Source organism: Calypte anna, chromosome 6 (assembly GCF_003957555.1).
Source record: "Calypte anna isolate BGI_N300 chromosome 6, bCalAnn1_v1.p, whole genome shotgun sequence".
NCBI lineage: Eukaryota > Metazoa > Chordata > Aves > Apodiformes > Trochilidae > Calypte > Calypte anna.
The window spans coordinates 23,924,199-23,944,651 of NC_044252.1; the positions used below are offsets into that span (position 1 = coordinate 23,924,199).

The following is a 20,453-nucleotide window of genomic DNA, read 5'->3' on the forward strand; positions in this document are numbered from 1 at the left end:
GGAAGGTGTTTTGGGGGATATATAATCTTCTTTTCAATGATTTGAAAAAAACCTCTGCCATTACATATTGCTTTGTATAATACAGAGGTTACCCTATAGATAATGCCACAAGGTTTATAAAGGAAGAAGGGTAGGATCTGAGCATGTGATTATAGCTTTATGTCCCACTCTGGCTAATGGCTTAGCCTCTTCTGGTTTGCCCATTGTATGCTCAATAAACATGAAAGATTGGTCTGTAATAGCGACGAATGTACCCAGACACTTGCACTGTAATTAAAGGCATATATCACACCATAAAGCACATTTGAATGAAAAATCTTCCCATTAGACATGTGGTTCCCATTTATTTCCCCTTGTTGTTAAACTTCCAGAGTGTAAGGAAGGGCTTCTAAAGGGCTGCAGTGTGGAGACCCCAGGGACAAACAAGATTTCCTCTTGGGCAGGGAGGGCACAGAGATCTATGGCACAGGGTGGCCTCTATAGCCCCATCAGCTAAATCCACGTGGCTGGTGGATCCAGTTAGCACAGACCTCAGGTCAAAAACTGCCTAATGATTTTTAAGCTAAAAAGAAGCTGGGCAAAGGGACCAGCCTGGCTTGAAGGGAGCAATGTCAGCAGCCCTTAGAACTGATTCAGTCTTCTGTCACTGATCCTAGGGAAAAAGAGTGAAGAAGCAGCTGGAGACAACAGGAGCACCCTCCTCAGCCTCTGGGTGAGAATATTGGGTGCCAGTGGAGGAAACTGCTGGTAAAGATAGCTCCTGGTACATCTTGTAGACCCTGGCAGCAGTTCTGCCACGTCCATCCACTTCTGATTTCTTAACAGTCCCAGTAGTGTCCCTCCCTTCCATGTTCTTCATCCCTGCTCCATTCTGTGTCCTGCTCTCTGCTCTGCACCCCTGATGTGGGAAACTGTGCCCCTGCATGGCATGTTCCTGGCTTTGTCTCATGGTTCAATCTGTTCTCAGAGTCTAGAAACAGAGTTTTTTGATTTCTGGGTGTTTTCTCCTTTTACTTTTCAATAAGACTTGTTAACATAACACTCATCAAGAGGTGGTCAGTGGCAAGAGTGGCTCACTCACTATCAGTGGCTCAACATGAGCTCTCCCTCAGACTCTCAAGCTGGTTTTGAGTGATTAAAATGTCACAAAGAAAGGAATAAGCAAGCAATCAAAAATTTAGCCTTCCTGTAAAATGGCATTTCTATTTATAGTACCTTTTATAAGTTTTTAAAGCTAAATTAGTTTGAAATGATTGAAATGTGTTTTGACTGACCAAAATGAACATGTGTTTTGTGTTTTTCTCACATTCTCATTTTTAGAAAAAACACAGAAAGTAATACTTTTCATCTCGGTTCTGAGCCACTCCATCATTTCTAGGGGTGTGGAGAAAGTAGGAAAAAGAGAACCTGTTTTTCACCCAGGACTGAAACATGCCTTAACTTCTTTAGTGATACTCCTTTATGTCACTGCTTCTGCTGCAGCTGTATCTGTACTTCTTGTTCCACTACAAACCAGTCATGCTATTGCATATGAAATATTGCAAAAGATATGATGTGTTCTCAGCAGAAATGACAGTACAAATCAGGCTTAAGGTGAATTGAAATGTGACGGGTTTTGAGTGGACTTTTCCCCAGATTAATCTACTTTCCTCTTTTTCTTGGAGGTGGAGAAGCAGAAAGAAGCAACTCTTGCTTTGAGCATCAGGTCTAATAAAACTGCACTGTTGTGAGTGGACCCATCAGGTGAAAGCATTTTTTTAAACTGTAAAACCATGAAACATGACATCAGTGCACTGCCTTAACTGACCTGGTTTTATTATGAGCAGGATATAGGTTATGCAATTACAACATGAAGTCAAATGTTTCCAAAGTGTTGGAGCTTTGTGCAGATCCTTGACCAGTTTCTTACAATGGTGGGTTGGAATCTCAATTTCTTCTGTCTGAAGACCTACATTTGCCAGCCTTCATGTGAAATATTTCATTATAGAAAAGCCTCACAGCTTTTGATCCTTTTTGCTTTTGTTTTGTTTTTTCACCTTTCTATGTGAGACAGATGATGGAAATATATTTAGTATTTAATTTATCTCTGGACCAGTTTTTCATCAAAATATTCTGCTTCCACTGCTCCTTCCACTGTACATCTGTAGGGAAATGAGCAGCTCTGGTGGGTCTCTGCCACAATGTGTAGACACATTCTCTTTCCATGCCTAAGGCAATCTGGTTGTATTCTGCTTACGATGAACCTTGAATTGTAATGAAGTCTCTTGATGCAGCCTTTAATCGCTCCTGGAAAGGAAATCAAAGCAGAGAGATAGCTGCTCAAATTGTTTTCATGACAATTACCAGTTTTTACAACTTCTTGTAAACAAAGTCCATAGCATGCTGGTAGACTTCCTCCTCCTAAACTTGGCTCCCCCAGCTGTTACCCTAATCTTTTGCTTTGAAAAGCAGGATTTATTTTTAGGTTTTTAGGCTGTTCAAGGATGCCTTTCCTGGGTTGTGATTTCTGTCTGCTTGTAGCACGAGAAGAGGGTGAGAAGTTCTTTTTTCCCTTTTCTAAAGGCCCAGAAGCACTTTCAGATCATGGTTCTTCTGGAGCCCCAGCAAAGCAAGGTGGCAGGGGCAGGTATTTTGCTTGGAAGGAGTTGAATGGAACAAGCACAGATATTATTGTTCTTGAGTTGGTCATCAGCCTGAAGGTGACATTAGCTCTTGTGTCCCCTGATGGTAACTGCTTGACACTACAGAGATTTGCCGCTAAGCCCCAGACTGAGAGGAATGGTGGAACAGGGGAAATGGAGGAGGGCCCTGAGTAATCTCTTTGCATGCAGCCTCTCATACTGTGAATAATAAGGCCCTTTCCTTGGAAGGGGTTGCTCCTGACCTTTTTTCAGCCACCCAGCTAGAGTGTGGCAGACCTGAGTCCTGTCCCTGTTCTGTTGCAAGTAACATCTCCTGCCGCACATGAAAACCTGAGAAAGGGGGCTACAGGATAGACCCCACAGCTCAAATGATATACTGCTGCTGTGAAAGGGAGAGAGATCCATCTCTCCTCAAAGAAGGGATGGAAGACAGACAAGGAAGGTAATATGGGAGGACAGAAGCAGGACATGTTTTTATAGTACCAAACACTATCTTCATGGCCATGCCAAATCTATCCTGTCTGTCTTCTTATGCAGTTTGTGTTGATGCTGTCAGATTTCTTTTGTTGCTTAGCTCTGGTGGGGCTTCACAGTCTGCTCTGCTCATAAAGACACACTGTGCCAGTGCCTGATAGCAACTGGTGCCTGCAGGATTGTTGCTGGTGGTCTCCACGAGTGGATTTAGAATGTGGGGCTATGAGAAGGAAGAAACCCATAATTTTATGGTATCTCAAATGGATTAATAAGGGGAAATGGCTTGTATGTTGTGGGAATTGGTTGGATTTCTTTGGGTCAGTCTTGGCTAATCAGGAGTTTACTATTCCAGTTTGAATTCCTTGGGATTCAGGAATCTGATATCTATTTGTATGAGTTAGGAGTTATAGGAAGATAGTGTCTCAGGGATTCAGATGGAGCTGAGAGAAAAAGAAGAAGGAAATTTTTTGGCAGCTTGGGATGTGTGTTCTAAATTCAGCAAGTGAACAGCATGGTGACTAGATGGACCTGACTGTCAGGAGTATTCTTACAGTGGTTGAGTAAGAGTAAGTGTTATTTTAGAGTTAAATGACAGAAATATGACAGGGAGAAGTGCAATCATTACCCCTATTCTTTCTCTTGCTGAGGTAGTTATTTCCTGTGGTACAGATTCCTTTATTTTTTTGTTTTCTTTTTTTGCTAAGTAAGGGCAACCTTCTTAAATACTCCCTCTGTCTAGTTTTAAGTGTGGAAAAGTGGTATTTCTTTGCACTGGGTAAAGTGAGGGCCACCCATTCTATATAGCACATAGTTCCAAGATCTTGCAAAATGTTTCTCCTGCATCACTGGGCTGCTGAATGTGTCTTTAGTCAGAATGTTACTGATGTAATATGAACCGTTTTCACTGTGGTTTGTATTTGTTGCATATGATTCTCTTCTTCCATGTGACAGGTCATCTCTGTCCTATCTGTTGTCAGCCATCGCCTCTCTTTTCTGTACTCTAAAGGCTGAAAATTATTGGGAATTTTTCCTCCAGTTTACTTTTCTTCTACAAATTAACTTTCTAAAATGTTAATGATGGCACCCTCTCCTTTTGCAATTCCTTCTGTAACACAGAAGTCTAGAGGATGAGCAAGACACACCTTTTTCTGAGTGGTTTACAACTTTTTCTTCCTTTCCGAGCCTCTACGTTTTTTCCAGTGATTGTGGTCATTTTCCCTCCTAAGACCCTGCAACAAAGTTGCTTTTTCTGCATTGCTCTTCAGATCTTCACAGATGACTAGCATGCAGTCCAATTTACTACAGAAATATTGACCTAATTTTATTTTTCTCCTGTCCCAGATTTGATTTGTTTGGCAGGAACCCTCCACACATATTTCCCACCAGCTCTGGCTGAGAAGGTGTTAGTTTGCTTTTGTGGTTTTTGGTGATCAAAGCCATCTTTCCAGGCAAGCAATCCAAGGTACTGCTCAGCACCTTGCTCTTCTTAGGACATGGAATTCCAGACTAATCTACACCTCCTCTGGCATAACGTTACCATGTGTCAGCTGCTGCCCAGGAATTACCCCTAGGCCTGTTCTCACCCTGCTGGTTTAAAATGAATACATCTTTCTATCATCAGCTGGATGTAGTGTCTGGGGAAGTATAATTTTTTGTGCAATAAATTGTTTCTTCCTTTAAGTACCTATAGGCCAGCTGTTTTTCTTCACTTTATCTCATACCATTATTTGCGAACTCCACAGGGTTGGCTGACAGACAGGGAACTATGGAGATTCTCTCCAGATGTTTGCTTAGGCCACTAAACCTGATTTCATAGCAACAAAGAATATTTTATTTTATTTTGATATAACCCTTTTATGTATGCTCCTGATGACCCAGTTCTTCTTCTGTGTTTGAGCAAGAGACTCAATAAATACCAAAGTTCTCTAAATTTCTTTAGTCTGCTAGGTATTGCTCGTACCAAAACTTCAGTCTTCTTCCTTTTTGTCCCATGAAGACCAAGTGAGTCAACTTGGGAACAGGGAACCTAACATGAAATCTGTTTCGACTAAATCATCTGTCTGTGGTGGGGTGCAGCACTAAAATAAGTAGATCTATTTTAGTATCGGTGGAGAGAAATATAGACGTCTAAATCATGAGTAACAATCCATTGTGGAGTGTATTTTGATTTGGGAATTGTGCTTTAGAAGTGCCTTTTTTGAGCTTGTTTCTTGCCTGTTCGAAAAATGAGCCTTTGTGACTAACTCAGCTATAGATGAGTAATATCAGGGGGTTGAATCTCTTCCTGTGGTTTCCATCTTTTCCTTCTCACCTCCCTCCATAAGAGATGTTCAAGCAGGCCAGTTTCTCTCAGTGATCCAGATCTGAGTAGCTTGACTGCTTGAGCAAAATCATCCTTTTGTGGTTTTTGCCATCTGTCACTGGAAAAAGCAACAAAACACCGTCATATTACCCCAGCTTCATACAAGATCATCCAAGCAGACCAGCAGAATGTGTCACTCTGAGAGTTTGTACTGGAGAACTACAACAGCATGGAGATACTCTTTATTTGCAACACTCTGTGTGCATGCTTAAGTGTAGACTCCTTCTTTTCCAGCTCTGGAGTTCTGACTTAGTTTCTGTCATTTTGCACATGTTAGTAGCACAGGATCTGACACCAAGGACAGAGTTTTCTCTTTAAGGGGCTTGCTGCTTATCTTAGAAGCGATGCTGATGTTAAATAAAATGTGGCAAGCATCCTTAGAATTTGAAGAAACAGAATTCTGCCTGTGATGTTTAATATCCTTATGACTCAGAGCTGTGCTGAGCAAGACAAGCATGAATTAAGATTTTGGCCTGTGATGAAATAAAATGTATATCAACTGAGCTGCCAAGGTCTTTCCTCACACAGACTGTGTGTTCTTGGAAGAAGAGATGAATGTGTGGTATTTCTGGTGCTACAATACTTGAGCATGGAGTATTGTGATGCTGTTTGGATAAACATCTGCTATTTACCTTCTTAATGTACAACTGTTGGGTTTTCTTGTTTTTTTGGTGTTTTTTTTGTTTTGTTTTGTTTGTTTTATTTTGTTTGGTTGGGGGCGTTTTGTTTGTTTTGTTTTGGTTGTTTGTTTTTTGTTTATGGTTTGTTTGTTTGTGGGTTTTGTTTGTTTTTGTTTGTTTGTTTGTTTTAATGGTAGATCTAACTAGGCCCCTGAGCAGGGGCAGATTTTCAGCAGTGCTCAGTACCCATTCTCAAACACTGCATCTGTACTGCTGATAAGGGTTGGTGTCAACTGTAAAAATTGGTGTCAATTGTAAAAGCAGAACTGCTCATGGATACTAATAGCATGGTTAGGCTGATACTTTCAGGGTAATATTCTAGATGCTTCATCAGGCCTGAGAGCACATTACAAATTGTATTTATTTGACACATAATGCTGCTTCCTTCACCTTTCTAAATCCTACTTGTGGCAGTGTCCCATGCCAGCCTGCAGGGAAGCAGGAATTCTAGGGCCATGCCCAGTAAAAACCCTTGTCATCTACTGCAAGGGTAGGTGAGATTCACAATCATCATTCAAGTAGGCTGGATGTGGAATTTGAATTCTCTGTTTGTTCTCAAAAGCACCTCATCTTTCAGGAGGTGCTTAAACATTCAGCTTCTGGAACCTGTCCAGTCAAGTAGGTGCAGGGCTTGCTGGGATCAGCTTAGTGTGTGGCTGTGTTTAGTGAGGTAGCTGTGGTACATGCAGGGTTCTGAGTTTATTTTCAAATTAAAAAAAATAATTTTGTCACCCTTGCCTTGAGCCAGGACTTTGTCCTTTTTTTGAGTCCTGCTTCTGAAATGCCCCTTAGTCAAGTCCTCTGCATGCCACTTTCTAGCTGTGTCAAGGTACAAGACCATCCCATGCAAACATAAAGACCGAAAACAGTGTTTATTTTTAATTTGTCGTAGCAGGTCACATAACACCAGGAGGCTGCAAAAAGGGCATAACTTTGCAGTACACCCCCTTAGTACATTGACATCCATCCCTCTTGAAGCAATGTGTTGGAGTGCTCTGGGAGGTGGAAATGGCAGAGATTATTAATCAGTAAAGAGCCAGAAAAAAAGGGAAAAAGAGTCCTTTAAAAAAGGAAAATCTTGACACTAAGCAAACAAACCTCATTTCTTTCCTTTGCTTAGCATTCAGCCTTAGGACAAATTAATGTCTATTGAAATCTGCTATACTTGCCACTAAATTTGTTGTCTTTTCTAAAAGCATCTCTTCTGTGAAGGCAGATGAACTGAAAGAGATAATATACATTCAATTTTAGTGTGTACTTTATTGTATATTTTATTTAGTAGTTCAATGTTATCCCTTACATTTGCATCTGTAAATAATACTATACAAGTGAACCAGGCCAGAGTGATCTTTCAGGAATTTGTTCTGCCATACAGCTTTAAGACCCAATCATCTGTTTAAAACTTGATGGTGACACCTAGAATAGGCAGGAGAATAAATAAATAAAATTTCTTGAACTGAATAATATCCTTCTTATTTCTTTATCTGAAATCATATAAAGGCTGCAAATTCAATGTATTCTTTCTACCATCAGTTAGTCTGTCTGAGCTTTAATAGAAAGAAGAGGAGAAAAAATACTCAGATGTTTGTCTCTGATTTTTTTGAATTGATAGAGGGAAGGGTGCTCCCTTAACAAGCCACTGTGGGAGAGATGAGTAGTTAGAAAAAGATGGTGCTTCATGCCACTGAGCTGTCTGTAGCTGCTGCTGTTACGCAGCTGCAAAAGAAAAGGAAATATTAAGGGTGAAAGATAAAAGAGAATCTAATGAAATTGATGTATTTTTTCTAATCCTTTCCTCTCATGGTTAGGCCATTGTAGAAAACAATAAGGATGCTTAGTCCCCCTTGCACTTGGTTTTGGAGAGGAGTGAAATGAGGCTCAGGTGCCTGGAGCAGGGCACTGGTACAAGCACAGTGGCTCAGTCAGGAAATGGAGAGGACAGCAGAGCTGCTTGATGCAACTGCTGCCACGGAGTCTGGTGCAGAGGTCCTTGTATGTGTAAAACCATGCCAGGTGACTCAAGAAATCATCAAGGCAGAGTTGTAGCACTGTACAGTTTTGCCTCGTGGAGTGTGGACTTTCAATTACTGTTTCTAAAAACCTGTATGTTCCTTTAGAAGGAAAGATGTGATGCTGTTTGTATAAGCACTTGCTATTTGCCTTCTTTGTGCATGGGCTTCATGTTGACTTTCAAGTCTATGCTCAAATTTGGAGAAGGAATTTTCATTTCCTGGGTCCTTTGTTTAAAAAGGCTAAGCAATGCTTTATTTGGTATCTATGGAGAATTCCTTCTGAGGCAGAGGAAGAACTGTGACTGATTGACCAGAAAAGCGGAGGAAGCCCAGGTAATGTGGGCTTTTCGTGTAGTATCTTACCTTTCCTACTGACAGTGCCAAAGAAATAGGGCCAAACTGGAATTTTCGGATCATGCCTGATCATCCGAAGAACAGCAGGCGGAAAATCTTTCCTAATACTTCTTACGACAAGCCCAGTGACATCTACGTAACAGGAGTTCATTTTGACATGAAGATTGCAGGAGGCCTGCTTTCATCTCTTTTCTCCTAATGTACTTGATTCACTTAAGCTGTCATTGGCAGAAAATGGACTTCCCATTGACATAAATGCAATGGACTGAATCTTTTGTCTTTACACAGCAGTTCTGTTAGATGCTTGATGGGGTCTGAAGTTCAGTTTGTGAGTTTCCTTTTGCTAGCTGTACGGTGGTTAGGTTACAGAGTTGAGGACAAACATAGTAAGAATTAATCAGCTGCCTCAGGCTTTGGACACTGCTCAAACAGCCCTTTCCAATCACATTTGTAAGTTGTTCCATGGTCCAGCTCTAGTGTGGCTGCTGGATCTCTGTGGCCAAAGGTACTGCCCATTCAAGAAAGTTTAATATGCAGTGCAAGCACATATATTTTATCTTCCCAGTCACACTTAGCCATCCATCATAGCTGTGCCATAATACGCAACACTAGGCTGTGAACCCTTCTAATCTGAACACAAACCTGCCTCTGATTTGTAAATCCAGTTACTCAAAATCAAATAAAATAAAGAACCTTTACTCAAATGATCTCGTTTTCTCATTAAGGACCTACAGTTTTATACTACAAAAATTTAAGTTTCTTGGCTCTATTTTCTACATCTGTAACCAGCAATCAACCCTTATTTTATGAGGCCAGAATTTATTTTAGATGAGATTTATTTGAAATCCCGTTCAAAACACTGGCTGTTATTTCTTCCACTGTGAATTAGTTGTAAAGCAGAGTAGCTATTTCTCAAAGTGTATTTTTTTTCTAAAGAACCAAACTTGCTCAGTGTTGGAGAAAAAGAGCTTACATATGGATTGATTATGAATGGGTGGATTATGGGTAATGAACTAATTATATGGAGAATAGTGTTTGTGGTATTAAGCAGGGTGTGTATGAGGTGAACTTACATCTAAGACAGTGTGGAGTTGCATGGAAATTTAGTTACGGTACAGCTGCTCCATTTGTTAACTAGAAGGACTCAAAATTATCGTCACATTGAAAATTTGGCTTTCAAGAAGAGCCACTTCACTATATTTAGTGTTTAACTAATGAATAGATCAATCTCTAACATATCTCAAGATTTAGACCTTGTTCTGATCATAAAAGTTGTGAATTAGGAGCAATTCCCTTTTCTTTCCCATACAGGAGATGTAATCCACACCATAAAAACTAAGTGCAGCATGACCTTGGGTATTGGGTCACTTCCTACCACATCATGGCCTGGATAACAAATCTAATTTGTCTCTCATTCTATTTAACGTTAGGAATTTATATGTCATCAATCACCTGCTTCCTGTTGGGCTGAAAAAGCTGGGGACACTGCCAGCTTTGTCATATGGCAGCTGAAGTGAAAAGGGCTGACAACTGGAATCCGGAAGGACAGAAATGTTTGAAAAGGTTTTGGAAGAACCAACCTGCTTTTGAGCCTCAGGAGCTCAGTCTGGATTAAACCTGGGGGGAGGTGATTGGTTTATTGGCCTTCCCCAGCAGCAAGGCTGATCAATAATGGTGCAAGACAGACCATTTCTGTTCTTTAATCCGAGCTGATTTCAATACTTTATTTAACCGTAGTCCTTCTTTTTCTTCCTCAAAGTTTATACTTCTTGCCTCTGTCTTTCAGCTGTACAGCTCCATGGACTTTGGAAGAAAATGGCAGCTAATGCAGGAGCGGGTGACTCCAAACAGGTTTTACTGGTGAGTTGTGCCCTCAGGCTTTGCTTGCTTTGGGCAGATCATGGAGGGGAGAAGGTAATCTAACTTAAAGTGTTTGTTTTGCTTCACCCGAGCATTGGCTACCCTTGGTTTTGGTCATCATCAATGTCACATACTCAGTCCATAGTACATCTCTTGCTGTATTGTAGTCTCCAGATTTGTACCTCTTTCTTGTCTCATAACAATGGTGTCTTGTACAGACCTGTGCAAGTCTTTTCACAATTGCAAACCTCCTGCTTTTTTGTTATATACCTACTTACAGTAGCACAGAGAAACTACCCAGTGCTTCCATGACAAAGCTATGATCATGAGACTTCCTATTTTTAAACCCTTCTGAGAGCTACTTAAGCCTATAACACAGTCTTCGTGCAGAGCCAACCACTCTGACCAGTCTCCTTCTGCACTGGGAGAAAGGGTGATTCAAACTTTACTTTAAATCTATCACTGAGTAGTCAGTTCCTTTCTCCTGACTGTTGAGACCCCAGGATCAGCAGTTTGCTAAAAATCTGCTTTGTAACTTTATCTTCATTTTCATTTCACAAGCTTCAGTCTCCAAAGTTGGGAGAATGTCTTAAAAGCAGATGATTAAACAAATTTAGTTCCTATCTCCTTCATTTCAGATGCTGCTTTTCCAAGCTTCTCTCTACCATGTGATAGTCCAAGAACTAACTTGAGAGGCAAAAAGAAAACCTATCAATATTCTTCTTGGATTTGGGGCTTAAAACTGAACTTATTATGTTCAGTGATGCCTGATAGTGACGTGTGTGAATATGTAGAGATGATTATTTACAGAATCTGTGAACATGTTAAAATAAGTGGGCAAAAAAAGATAATCATATTAAGGAACCAGAGGCTCTTATTTTGAGAGGTTAGAAACAAAAAGGACTTGCACAACTTGGGAATTTACTCCTAGTTGAAAAGCATGGTATAGACATATATATACACGCATATATACATATATTAGAGTCAAATTCTCATAGAAACTCTTATGTGTCATTAAAAGTGTATGGAAACCTGTGGGAAAACAATCTGCGGAGGCTTAAGGATTCCATGTACGCATCAATATGATTGCAGGAAAATCGTTTATTAGCAACTTGCACTCACTTTATATAGAGAAGCCTTGTTTACATCATCTTATCATGCAGGTGGCCTTGTACTCCAACCACACATACCATTCTCACGGAACCTTCTTCCCACATAATTATTTTCCTCCTCTGTTGCCAATTAAGTTATCTCTTTCCCAGTAGCTCATTCTCAGAAAGCCTCTAACTAGGCCTCAATAGCCATTAACCCAATGTAGCCTAAGTTGAAGTAAGTCAGGATTGCTCACAACCTGTATATTTCTGAACTGTTTCCCCAACATATTCCCCTTTTTGTTTTTTGAGCAATTCTGACTTATTTCGTTACATAAGATAACATGCTAATGATATATTGTCATAACCAGCATACCAATAATGCAAAAGCAATATTAACATATATACTAATACAAAGGTAATAATAACATACTAGTAATATAAAAGCAATAATAACATATATAACTGATAAGCCTTGCCTAATTAAATCTGTAAGCCAACAAGCTAACTGGTATATTTTATGATTTTTATCAAATCTTACCAAAGGCTTTTCCTCTTGCTATGTGTGATACAAATGAAACAGCAAGAAACCCAAATTTCAAATTTTCACTTATATTCTAGGCCTAATTGCTGCATTGACCATATATTGATAACTCATTAGTGCTTTCATGAGGTCACGCTCTTTTTTCTTCTCATAGGGGTATACGCTCTTCCCTTGTCTTTTCCCTCTTTTTTTTTTTTTTTTTTTTTTTTTTTTTTTTTTTTTTTGACTGTAATGAAAATAGTTTTATTATCAAATCATGTGCTCTAATGGTTTCAAACTAAACTTGAAGAAATTTCTTTCTATCACACCACTCCCTGCATAGTATACAGTATTTTGCAATGCAGCTTTGAGCATCTTTTAAACTCTTCTCTTAAACAATAGATCAAATTATAATCAATGTGCCCATCAAAGTAAGTTGTTTTAAGATATCTGGAGTTTGCATAAAAGCAGAGTAGTGATGCAACCTAATTGAAGCCAAATTATTTCTATTTCATGGATAGCGAAAATCTCCTTTCAAGGAAAAGAAAATATCACTATCTTTCATGAGTAGCAGGTAACCCTCAAGTTATTATCTACCAAGATTCAGGCCTGGACATTTGATGCCCACAACAATGTAAAAATATTTTCCACTTCTGTTTCATACCTTTCAGAAGGCATTAGAAAAACTTTTTTTTTTTTTTTTTTTTTCTTTAACGAGGCTACGTGGTGTCCTTTCCTCCCCCTCCCAGCAGGGCTCACAGCTACAGTATCTGCGGGGGCAGAGGCAGCACCTGCAGCTGTAGCAGCCTTGCTGGCAGCACCGCCAGGCACACGAAGGAGGGTTGAAAAGAAGCCGCAGGGGAAAGAGGCAGGGGAAAGAGGCAGGGGGGGGATTTCTTTCTCTCCGCAGCATTTCTCGGCCTCTGAAAAACATTCTCGTTAATCTATCATACTCTTTACCAATATATGAGAAAAATTTAACAACACCTACCAAAAACTTTAAAAACCAAAACACTATTACTACCAAAATCTAGTGGAATCAGCCTAAAATAAAATAAATCAGTACAATCTCCCAAACCAAATACTTGTATCAGAAATATTATCACTGTGAATCCACATTTAAAGGCATTTGTTTCCATGGTCGAACCCATCTGCTCGGTACCCAACGCACTCCAGTACCTGTAAGTAAGCACATATAACCCCGACCAGTCAGTTTCACCTCTGCTGGCCCTTCCCATTGTCCAGTGATGGAATTCTTGAATTCCACTAAAATATTGTAGGAAGGTTCTGAAGCAAAGTCTGCTAAAGCTTTTTGGTGAATCAGTATCGGAGGTTCTGTACGATCTCCTGTAAGGCGTAAATAGTTCATGACATACACAGCCTTACTTAACCGGTCCTGAGGAGGACTACCTTCCTCCCCCCTTTTTTGTCTTTCAAGGAGTGTCTTTAGTACCGAATGGCAATGTTCCACTACTGCTTGACCCGTAGGGTTATGAGGAATACCAGTAACATGTCGAATACCCCATTGTCCACAAAACTGCCGAAAACGAGCAGAAGTATAAGCGGGGCCATTGTCCGTCTTAATAGACTGAGGTACTCCAAGAACAGCAAAGGATACATATAGATGTCTGATAACATGTTTCGTTGCCTCATCAGTCTGAGCAGAGGCCCAAACGGCCATAGAAAAAGTATCTATAACAACAGGCACATATTTTAAGCATCCAAACTGTTGTACATGAGTGACATCCGTTTGCCACAGTTCCAAGGATTTCAAACCTTTAGGATTGACTTCCATCCCAATACCAAGATCAACCTTTTGGCAATCAGGACAAGATTTCACAATTCCCTGGGCATCCCCCAGAAGTAAATGAAATTGCTTTGCTAGCACTTTAGCAGTTTGATGGAAAAATGCATGAGATTGTCAAGCTTGTGAAAAAACATCAACAGAAGGACCAGTCCACGCTGGTGCAACTAAATAGTCAGCTCCGTTATTACCGATAGCCAAACCTCGGTCACTAAAATGACTCCGGATATGAGTGATAAAATAAGGATGTTCTCTTTCTGCTAAGAGTCTTAATAACTTCTGCAATAAGAAATACAAATGCTTATTCGAAATTTCCTTCAAAATGGCATGATACATTCTTAAAACAATACCTACTACATAAAGTGAATCAGAAACTATATTTACAGCAGTATTATTCCACGTTTCAAAAACCCAAATAACCGCAGAAAGTTCAAGGGTTTGCAAAGAGTCAAATGATTTCCCTTGAATTAAATGTTCTTTCCATTGCCCAGGTGTCTCCTCCCAGGTAACAACAGCTTTACAGGATTTTTTTCCAGCATCCGTAAAGACCATTATGCCGTCCACTGGACTGTCAGACAAAAAACTACATGATTCCCACTGCATGTTAGATAAAAGTGGTAACAAGCAATATGAGGGGTAAGAATTCGCTATTTCCCCGCTAAGCTGTGCTAAGGCTATTTGCAAGTCTGGAAGTTCACAGCAACCAAACCAAATAGTCTTGCATTAGGGCGCAAAACGATCTGTCCCTCTCGGGTCGACTCCAGCGATGTCTTGACATTGCGCTTGGTCCCTTATTTTTTTTTTTTTTTTTTTATTTTTTTTATTTTTTTTATTTTTTTTATTTTTTTTTTAATTTTTTTTTTTTTTTCAAAACCAGTAATAACAAATATAACTGATAAACCTTGTCTAATTAAATCTCTAAGCTATCCCTATATCCCTAAATGATTTAACCATTCATTTAACCCAGTATATGCAACAGTTAATTTTTTCATGTTATCTTAATCAATTGTTTTTGGTTGTGAATTGACTCTGAATGATCAGCTAAATTTATGCAAATACACTCCATCCAAGTCTTCACAAACATAACCTAAAAGCTAACAATAAAAAGTCAGTGGCAGCACCACTTTGCAAAACTGCATGTCTGACACTATCAACATCTTTTAGCATCTGTGTTAAAATATCAAAAGTTAAGTTTATCTGCTTAGCAGTGCAACAAAATAGCACAATCAACAATCAACATATAGACGATGCATCCCATAATCAACATATAAACGATCACATAAATTACAACATTAACAAAAACCTGTTATCAATACAACATAATACTAAAAGCACAGTTCACACTACAGTGGAAGGGCTTAAATAACTTTTTAGTATGAGGAAATTCAGATGTCCACTGGTGCGTAGAACCAAGGGGGTAGAGGAGGCTTATCCGACAAAAGTTAGTCGGGGGGCCCCAAAAGCGTCCCCAGACCCCTCCCGGGTCACAGCACGGTGGAGTCCTGGTTTCCTCCATGGTTGCCAAATTGAAGCCCAAAAAGCCAAATAAAATTGTTTAGAGACAAAACTCCAAGCCTATAAACAGCAAAAGCACACACACACACACACACACACACACTTTTTTTTTTTTTTTTTTTTCTCTGCTGTGGTGTCTGCAGCAGGGCTCATTCTCTGAGCAGCAGCAGTGTGTGCGGGGGGGGCGAGAAGCGGCTGCGGAGGCAGGAGTGGGGGTGCTCTCTGTACCAGGAGCAACTCTCACTCTCCACAGCAACTTCCAGCCTCCGAAAAGGCATACTCATTCTCATAACTGTGTTTTTTGTCTTACTTCTCACCAATATATAAGAAAAACTAACAACAACCACTAGAAGATTCAAAAATGAAATTATATTGCTACTAAAATCTGGTAAAGTTACCCTGAAACAAAATGAAATGGTACAATTTCCTAAATCAAAAACTGCAAGTATAATTACTAACCAAGTTTTTTATCTCTGTATGAAACACCAGTGTACCATGCACCACAATATACATCAATATTGAGAACTATATTGCAATGATGGTTCTTAAGCAGCTTTATCTTAAGGATCTTTACCTCAAGCAGCTTCTAAGAATTGGGCTGCTGTAGCACCTTTTGGGAGTAGTCCTAATGCATGTTCAGTTTTTTCATTAGCATTGTCATACGCCGACATACAAAAAATTTTTTTTTTCTTTTTTTTTTTTTTTTTTTTTAATTTTTTTATCTCTTTTTACAAATCAAGATGTGATATTACCACTGAATATATGTGATCCATAAATTTTGAATATGGCTCTGCTCTCCTCTGTTTAATATTTATAAAAGAAAAGGTTGCTTGTGCAGGATCATGAACAATTTGCAAAGCTTTATATGCCAATTCTTGTGAAATTTGTAACACTTCAGTTTGAAACCATGCCTGCAAATCTGCACGTACAAAAGGACAAGCACCCAGTAACATTTGTGCTTGCACTCCTTGTAATGCATCGGTGTTCTGTCTAGGAATCACAGCTGCATTTTCACACAGCATTTACCATTTATGATGAAAATGCAATTGTTGAGAAGGAGTTAACAGAGTATTAATGAGCATTTTTGTGTCATATGGCATCAACAACTGAGCAGTAAAAAGATGTTGCAAAAGAGATTGAGTAAATGACTCAAACCGATTTCAAATTGTACTGTGCAATGGCAACTTCGACTTCTTTTATCATTTTCCAATCTAATGCAACCCATTGACCTCCTCCTCCTGGTCCCACAATCACTGGAAAACCATCGGACTCATATTGGGAACCATTTCTCCTTCAACTATAGCATTTGAATAATTCCCTTCCATCTAGTTACTGGATACACATTACCACCCCCCCCCACTACCCTCCCCTCCCCATGTTGGATCTGGAAGAGGTAGAGCAGTGGGTGTTAAAGGGTTAAGGGAAATAGGAGCAGGAATAGGGAATGGATCAGGGGGTAAAAATGGATTAGTGCCCCATTGTTCGGGATGTTCCCCGGAGCAAAAACTAGGGTTTTTTTTTTTTTCAGGGGTATACTCATCCTTGGTATCCAGTTCTGTCAGCTTCTTCAGCAGTTTCCTTAGTTGCTTGTCCCCGAGTCCCAGTTCCTTCCTTGGTTGTTGCTCTATAGCAGGCACTGATGGTGTTGACAGGTGAAGCAGAGGATTAATTGATGGCAACTGTGGTCAAGAAGATAAATCAAGCTTCGGAGGTGGAAAGGTGGCAGAGCAGTCAGGAGCCGCGGCAGGCAGTTGCAAGGTCGGGAGTCTGCATTCCAAGATTCCTCGCCTGTGTTCTCCGGCTTCTCTCCCTCTGGGTCCTCCGATGATTCTGGTGGTGTTTTTGGTTGCTTTTGGTCTTGCTTCTCGGTCCCATTTTTACTTTTCATCCGACCCCCAGGGTCAAATGGCACAGTTGACTGAGCTTGAATCAGTACAGTCCCTTCAGGTGCTGGTAAGGGTATTTTAGGTGTCTCAAACAACTGTTTAGAGGTCAAGTTCATATTTCGAGCATTCATCGGTACTGGCAGATCAGATGTTAAGACAACAAATGCTGAGGCTGCTGCTGACCTCTCACTTTTCATTTCTTTTAAGGTTTCTTTAATCGATTTCCAAAGTGTCGCTAAGTGTTGTGCCTCCTTATCTCCATTGCTAATTTTATCCCATAGGGCAATACCTATGGCTTCCCAAGTAGGTAACTCAAAAACAGTACCCATCGAGGGGATCAAGTCTCTACCCTGTGCCCATTTCAGTAATTCACATAAGGTCCTGCCTTCGTGTAATAAATCTCTCATAGAGAGAATATATTGGAGGAGCTTAACTACTGTCTCTTCTTGTTGTACATCAGAGTGTAGACCCCATCTCCTCCCCAGCCGCTCACCTGATCAGGGCAAGATTCTTCAATTCCGAGCTCGTTTATTCCGTAGCCGGGCACCAGCTACATAGATTGCCGGGGCAGCAATCTCCTTTCGGCTGGCTTCTCCGCCCTCTTATTCCAGCTGTCTTTATCGCTCCTGGAAGCAACAGCATAAGAGTCTCTGGTCCGGGCCATCCTTAGACCCTGGTCCGGGCCACCCTTAGTCCCTGTTCGGGCGCCATTTGTGGGAAAACAATCTGCGGAGGCTTAAGGATTCCATGTACGCATCAATATGATTGCAGGAAAATCGTTTATTAGCAACTTGCACTCACTTTATATAGAGAAGCCTTGTTTACATCATCTTATCATGCAGGTGGCCTTGTACTCCAACCACACATACCATTCTCACGGAACCTTCTTCCCACATAATTATTTTCCTCCTCTGTTGCCAATTAAGTTATCTCTTTCCCAGTAGCTCATTCTCAGAAAGCCTCTAACTAGGCCTCAATAGCCATTAACCCAATGTAGCCTAAGTTGAAGTAAGTCAGGATTGCTCACAACCTGTATATTTCTGAACTGTTTCCCCAACAGAAACCAGCCCCAAAACATTGATAGATGGGATTTACAGTATTTGCACATGTTGCAGTGGAGATGGACACCTTTTGGGTGTCTCATTTTCAGACTATCTAGGCCCTTCTGCACATCTCTCTAAACTGCTTTAGTCTTGGATATTTGAAACTTGGCTTTTTGACACCAAGTCTGGAGATTTCCTTTAGTGTGCCTGTGGATTTTGGACAGTGTAAGAGGGTTTTTGGACATCAAGGAAAGTAAATTTCCTGAGTCACATAGATCTGCAAAGTGTATCAAAAATCTAGAACCTGCTCTTACCACGTTACTGTTTCACATTTCCATAGAGAAGGGAAATTGGTTATGTTCTCCTCGTTCTGCTGGCAGGTGGTTGGCTGATCTTAGTATCCCAAATCCTTTGATTTTACTATTCATGCTAGGTGCACATGACAAAGGTGAGTGTAGATTCTCAGCAGGAGTATCCTTTTATTGAGCAGAGTAGCTGGTCTTATGGAACCATTGTGCCTTACCCTTCAAATAGCACAGCTGAGCTTAGGGGAGAGGCTTTCTTGGAAGATGAAGTGCCAGGGCTGAGCTGACCTGGGAACAAAGTAGGATCTCTTCCTAAAGGAGAGGCTGTGTTGTTTTCTACTACCATATAATAATGGTTAATGGAAGTTTCTGTCTGACACCCAAACCTCTATATTATTTCCCACAATCTACCTTATTTTTCAAGAAGTCTTTTGATTGCATAGTCTGAATGCTGGTTTTAATGCTACATTATATAAAGTCTGTGTTTCAAGTGTCTCTTTCTCTTAGGTAATGTAGAAGTCTTCTATAGTTAAAACTTGTGTGACATAAACCTAGAAATCATTCCACTCAGAGACAGTGGAATCCTTTTGATGATAAACTTTCCAAGAGAATGAATTAGGTTTTAATCAGAGTGTGAGAGATTTGAACCAGTTCGTACTGCAGGGGTCAGAAGTGTTGAAATTTTGGAACATATTAACTCCTCCTAACTGCTTGATTTCTTTCTTTTTTCCTTTCTTTCTTTTTAAAGCTGCAAACTGTGATGGCTTACAAGTTCTAGCTTGTAAGATGTGTACAGAAAAAAAAATGCAAGAACACTTTAGCCTCAGGAATTTTGTGGTTTCTTTTTATTAGGCTGTGAAAGAGGGAGAAAGTGGGTATAGGTAAAAGTTTCAGAGGGACATAAGCCACTACTCTGGAGCTCATGAGTCTTTAAAATACTACATTACCGAGCCTCTTAATTAAAACTTTCAGGAAAGGTGAAATAATAATGATAGGGAGCTAACAAAATTAGAGGTAAGTTGCTCATTTGTGCTGCTCTTCATTTTTTGTTATCAGGGGCTCATGCAAGCATCCTTCATCAAATGGGACTGTCTGCATCTGGCTTTATCTGGGGCAGCCTTTGCCCAATGTTTTTGCCTTCAAAGCATGATTTTCATCTTTCAGGCTGCTGTGAATGGATTTATAAAGACTGTAATCTTCACCTGGTTCATGGGATCAGTCAGCCTGACAGAGAGAGGTCTTATTTTTCTTTCTGAGACCTTTCCAAATAATTATACTTTCTCTGAGAGAGCTCAGATATAGATACTTTAAGGCCAGGAGAAAATTACAATTGCATCAGAACTCATGAGTCTGGGATGTGAATTTTCAAGACCTTTCTGTTAGTCATGGACACACAAGTCACTCTGTGCATTTTGCTGTAGCTCTGGCATGCAGCATCTGTAATGACTCCCCACAGGTCAAAACCAAAGTTCTAAGCTCTGCTTCTGATCCATGGTTTTGTATCCTGGCTCTTGCCTTCAACTTCTTTCCTTAGTCCCAGGTGTTGGTGTTAATCACTGGGTTGTAACTTTTTGTTCTCATCCCATATGGATGTCACATGTCCCACAATTCATGGGACATCTCTCACCGGTCCCTGAGCTGATCTCGAAGTCTGTTCACAAACTGAGGTTTAGCTCTGGACCACTTATAGTTATGAAAACTAGAGTTTGAGATCTCTTCTTCTGTAGTAGTGATTCATTTGTTAGCTACACCCACTGATGATGGCAGTGGCAGAGCTTGAACAGAATGTGTTACTTAATGTGAGTACAGGCATTCAAATTTGGCTCCCACGTTCCTTGGTCTCAGAGATTTTAATAATCCTAAGATCCTGTAAGACTGGAAATAGGACCTTACACTCATGTG

The 20,453-nt window shown here is 40.2% G+C and overlaps 1 protein-coding gene across 1 annotated transcript in view; it reads left to right on the forward strand.

The window, feature by feature from the left end:
- Nucleotides 1-20,453, forward strand: part of SORCS3 (sortilin related VPS10 domain containing receptor 3) — a 290,222-nt gene that overhangs the window by 172,588 nt on the left and 97,181 nt on the right. The window contains exon 5 of the mRNA XM_030453271.1: nt 10,311-10,384. Within this exon, the coding sequence (XP_030309131.1) occupies nt 10,311-10,384 (74 nt within the window). The remainder of the gene's footprint in view (nt 1-10,310; nt 10,385-20,453) is intronic.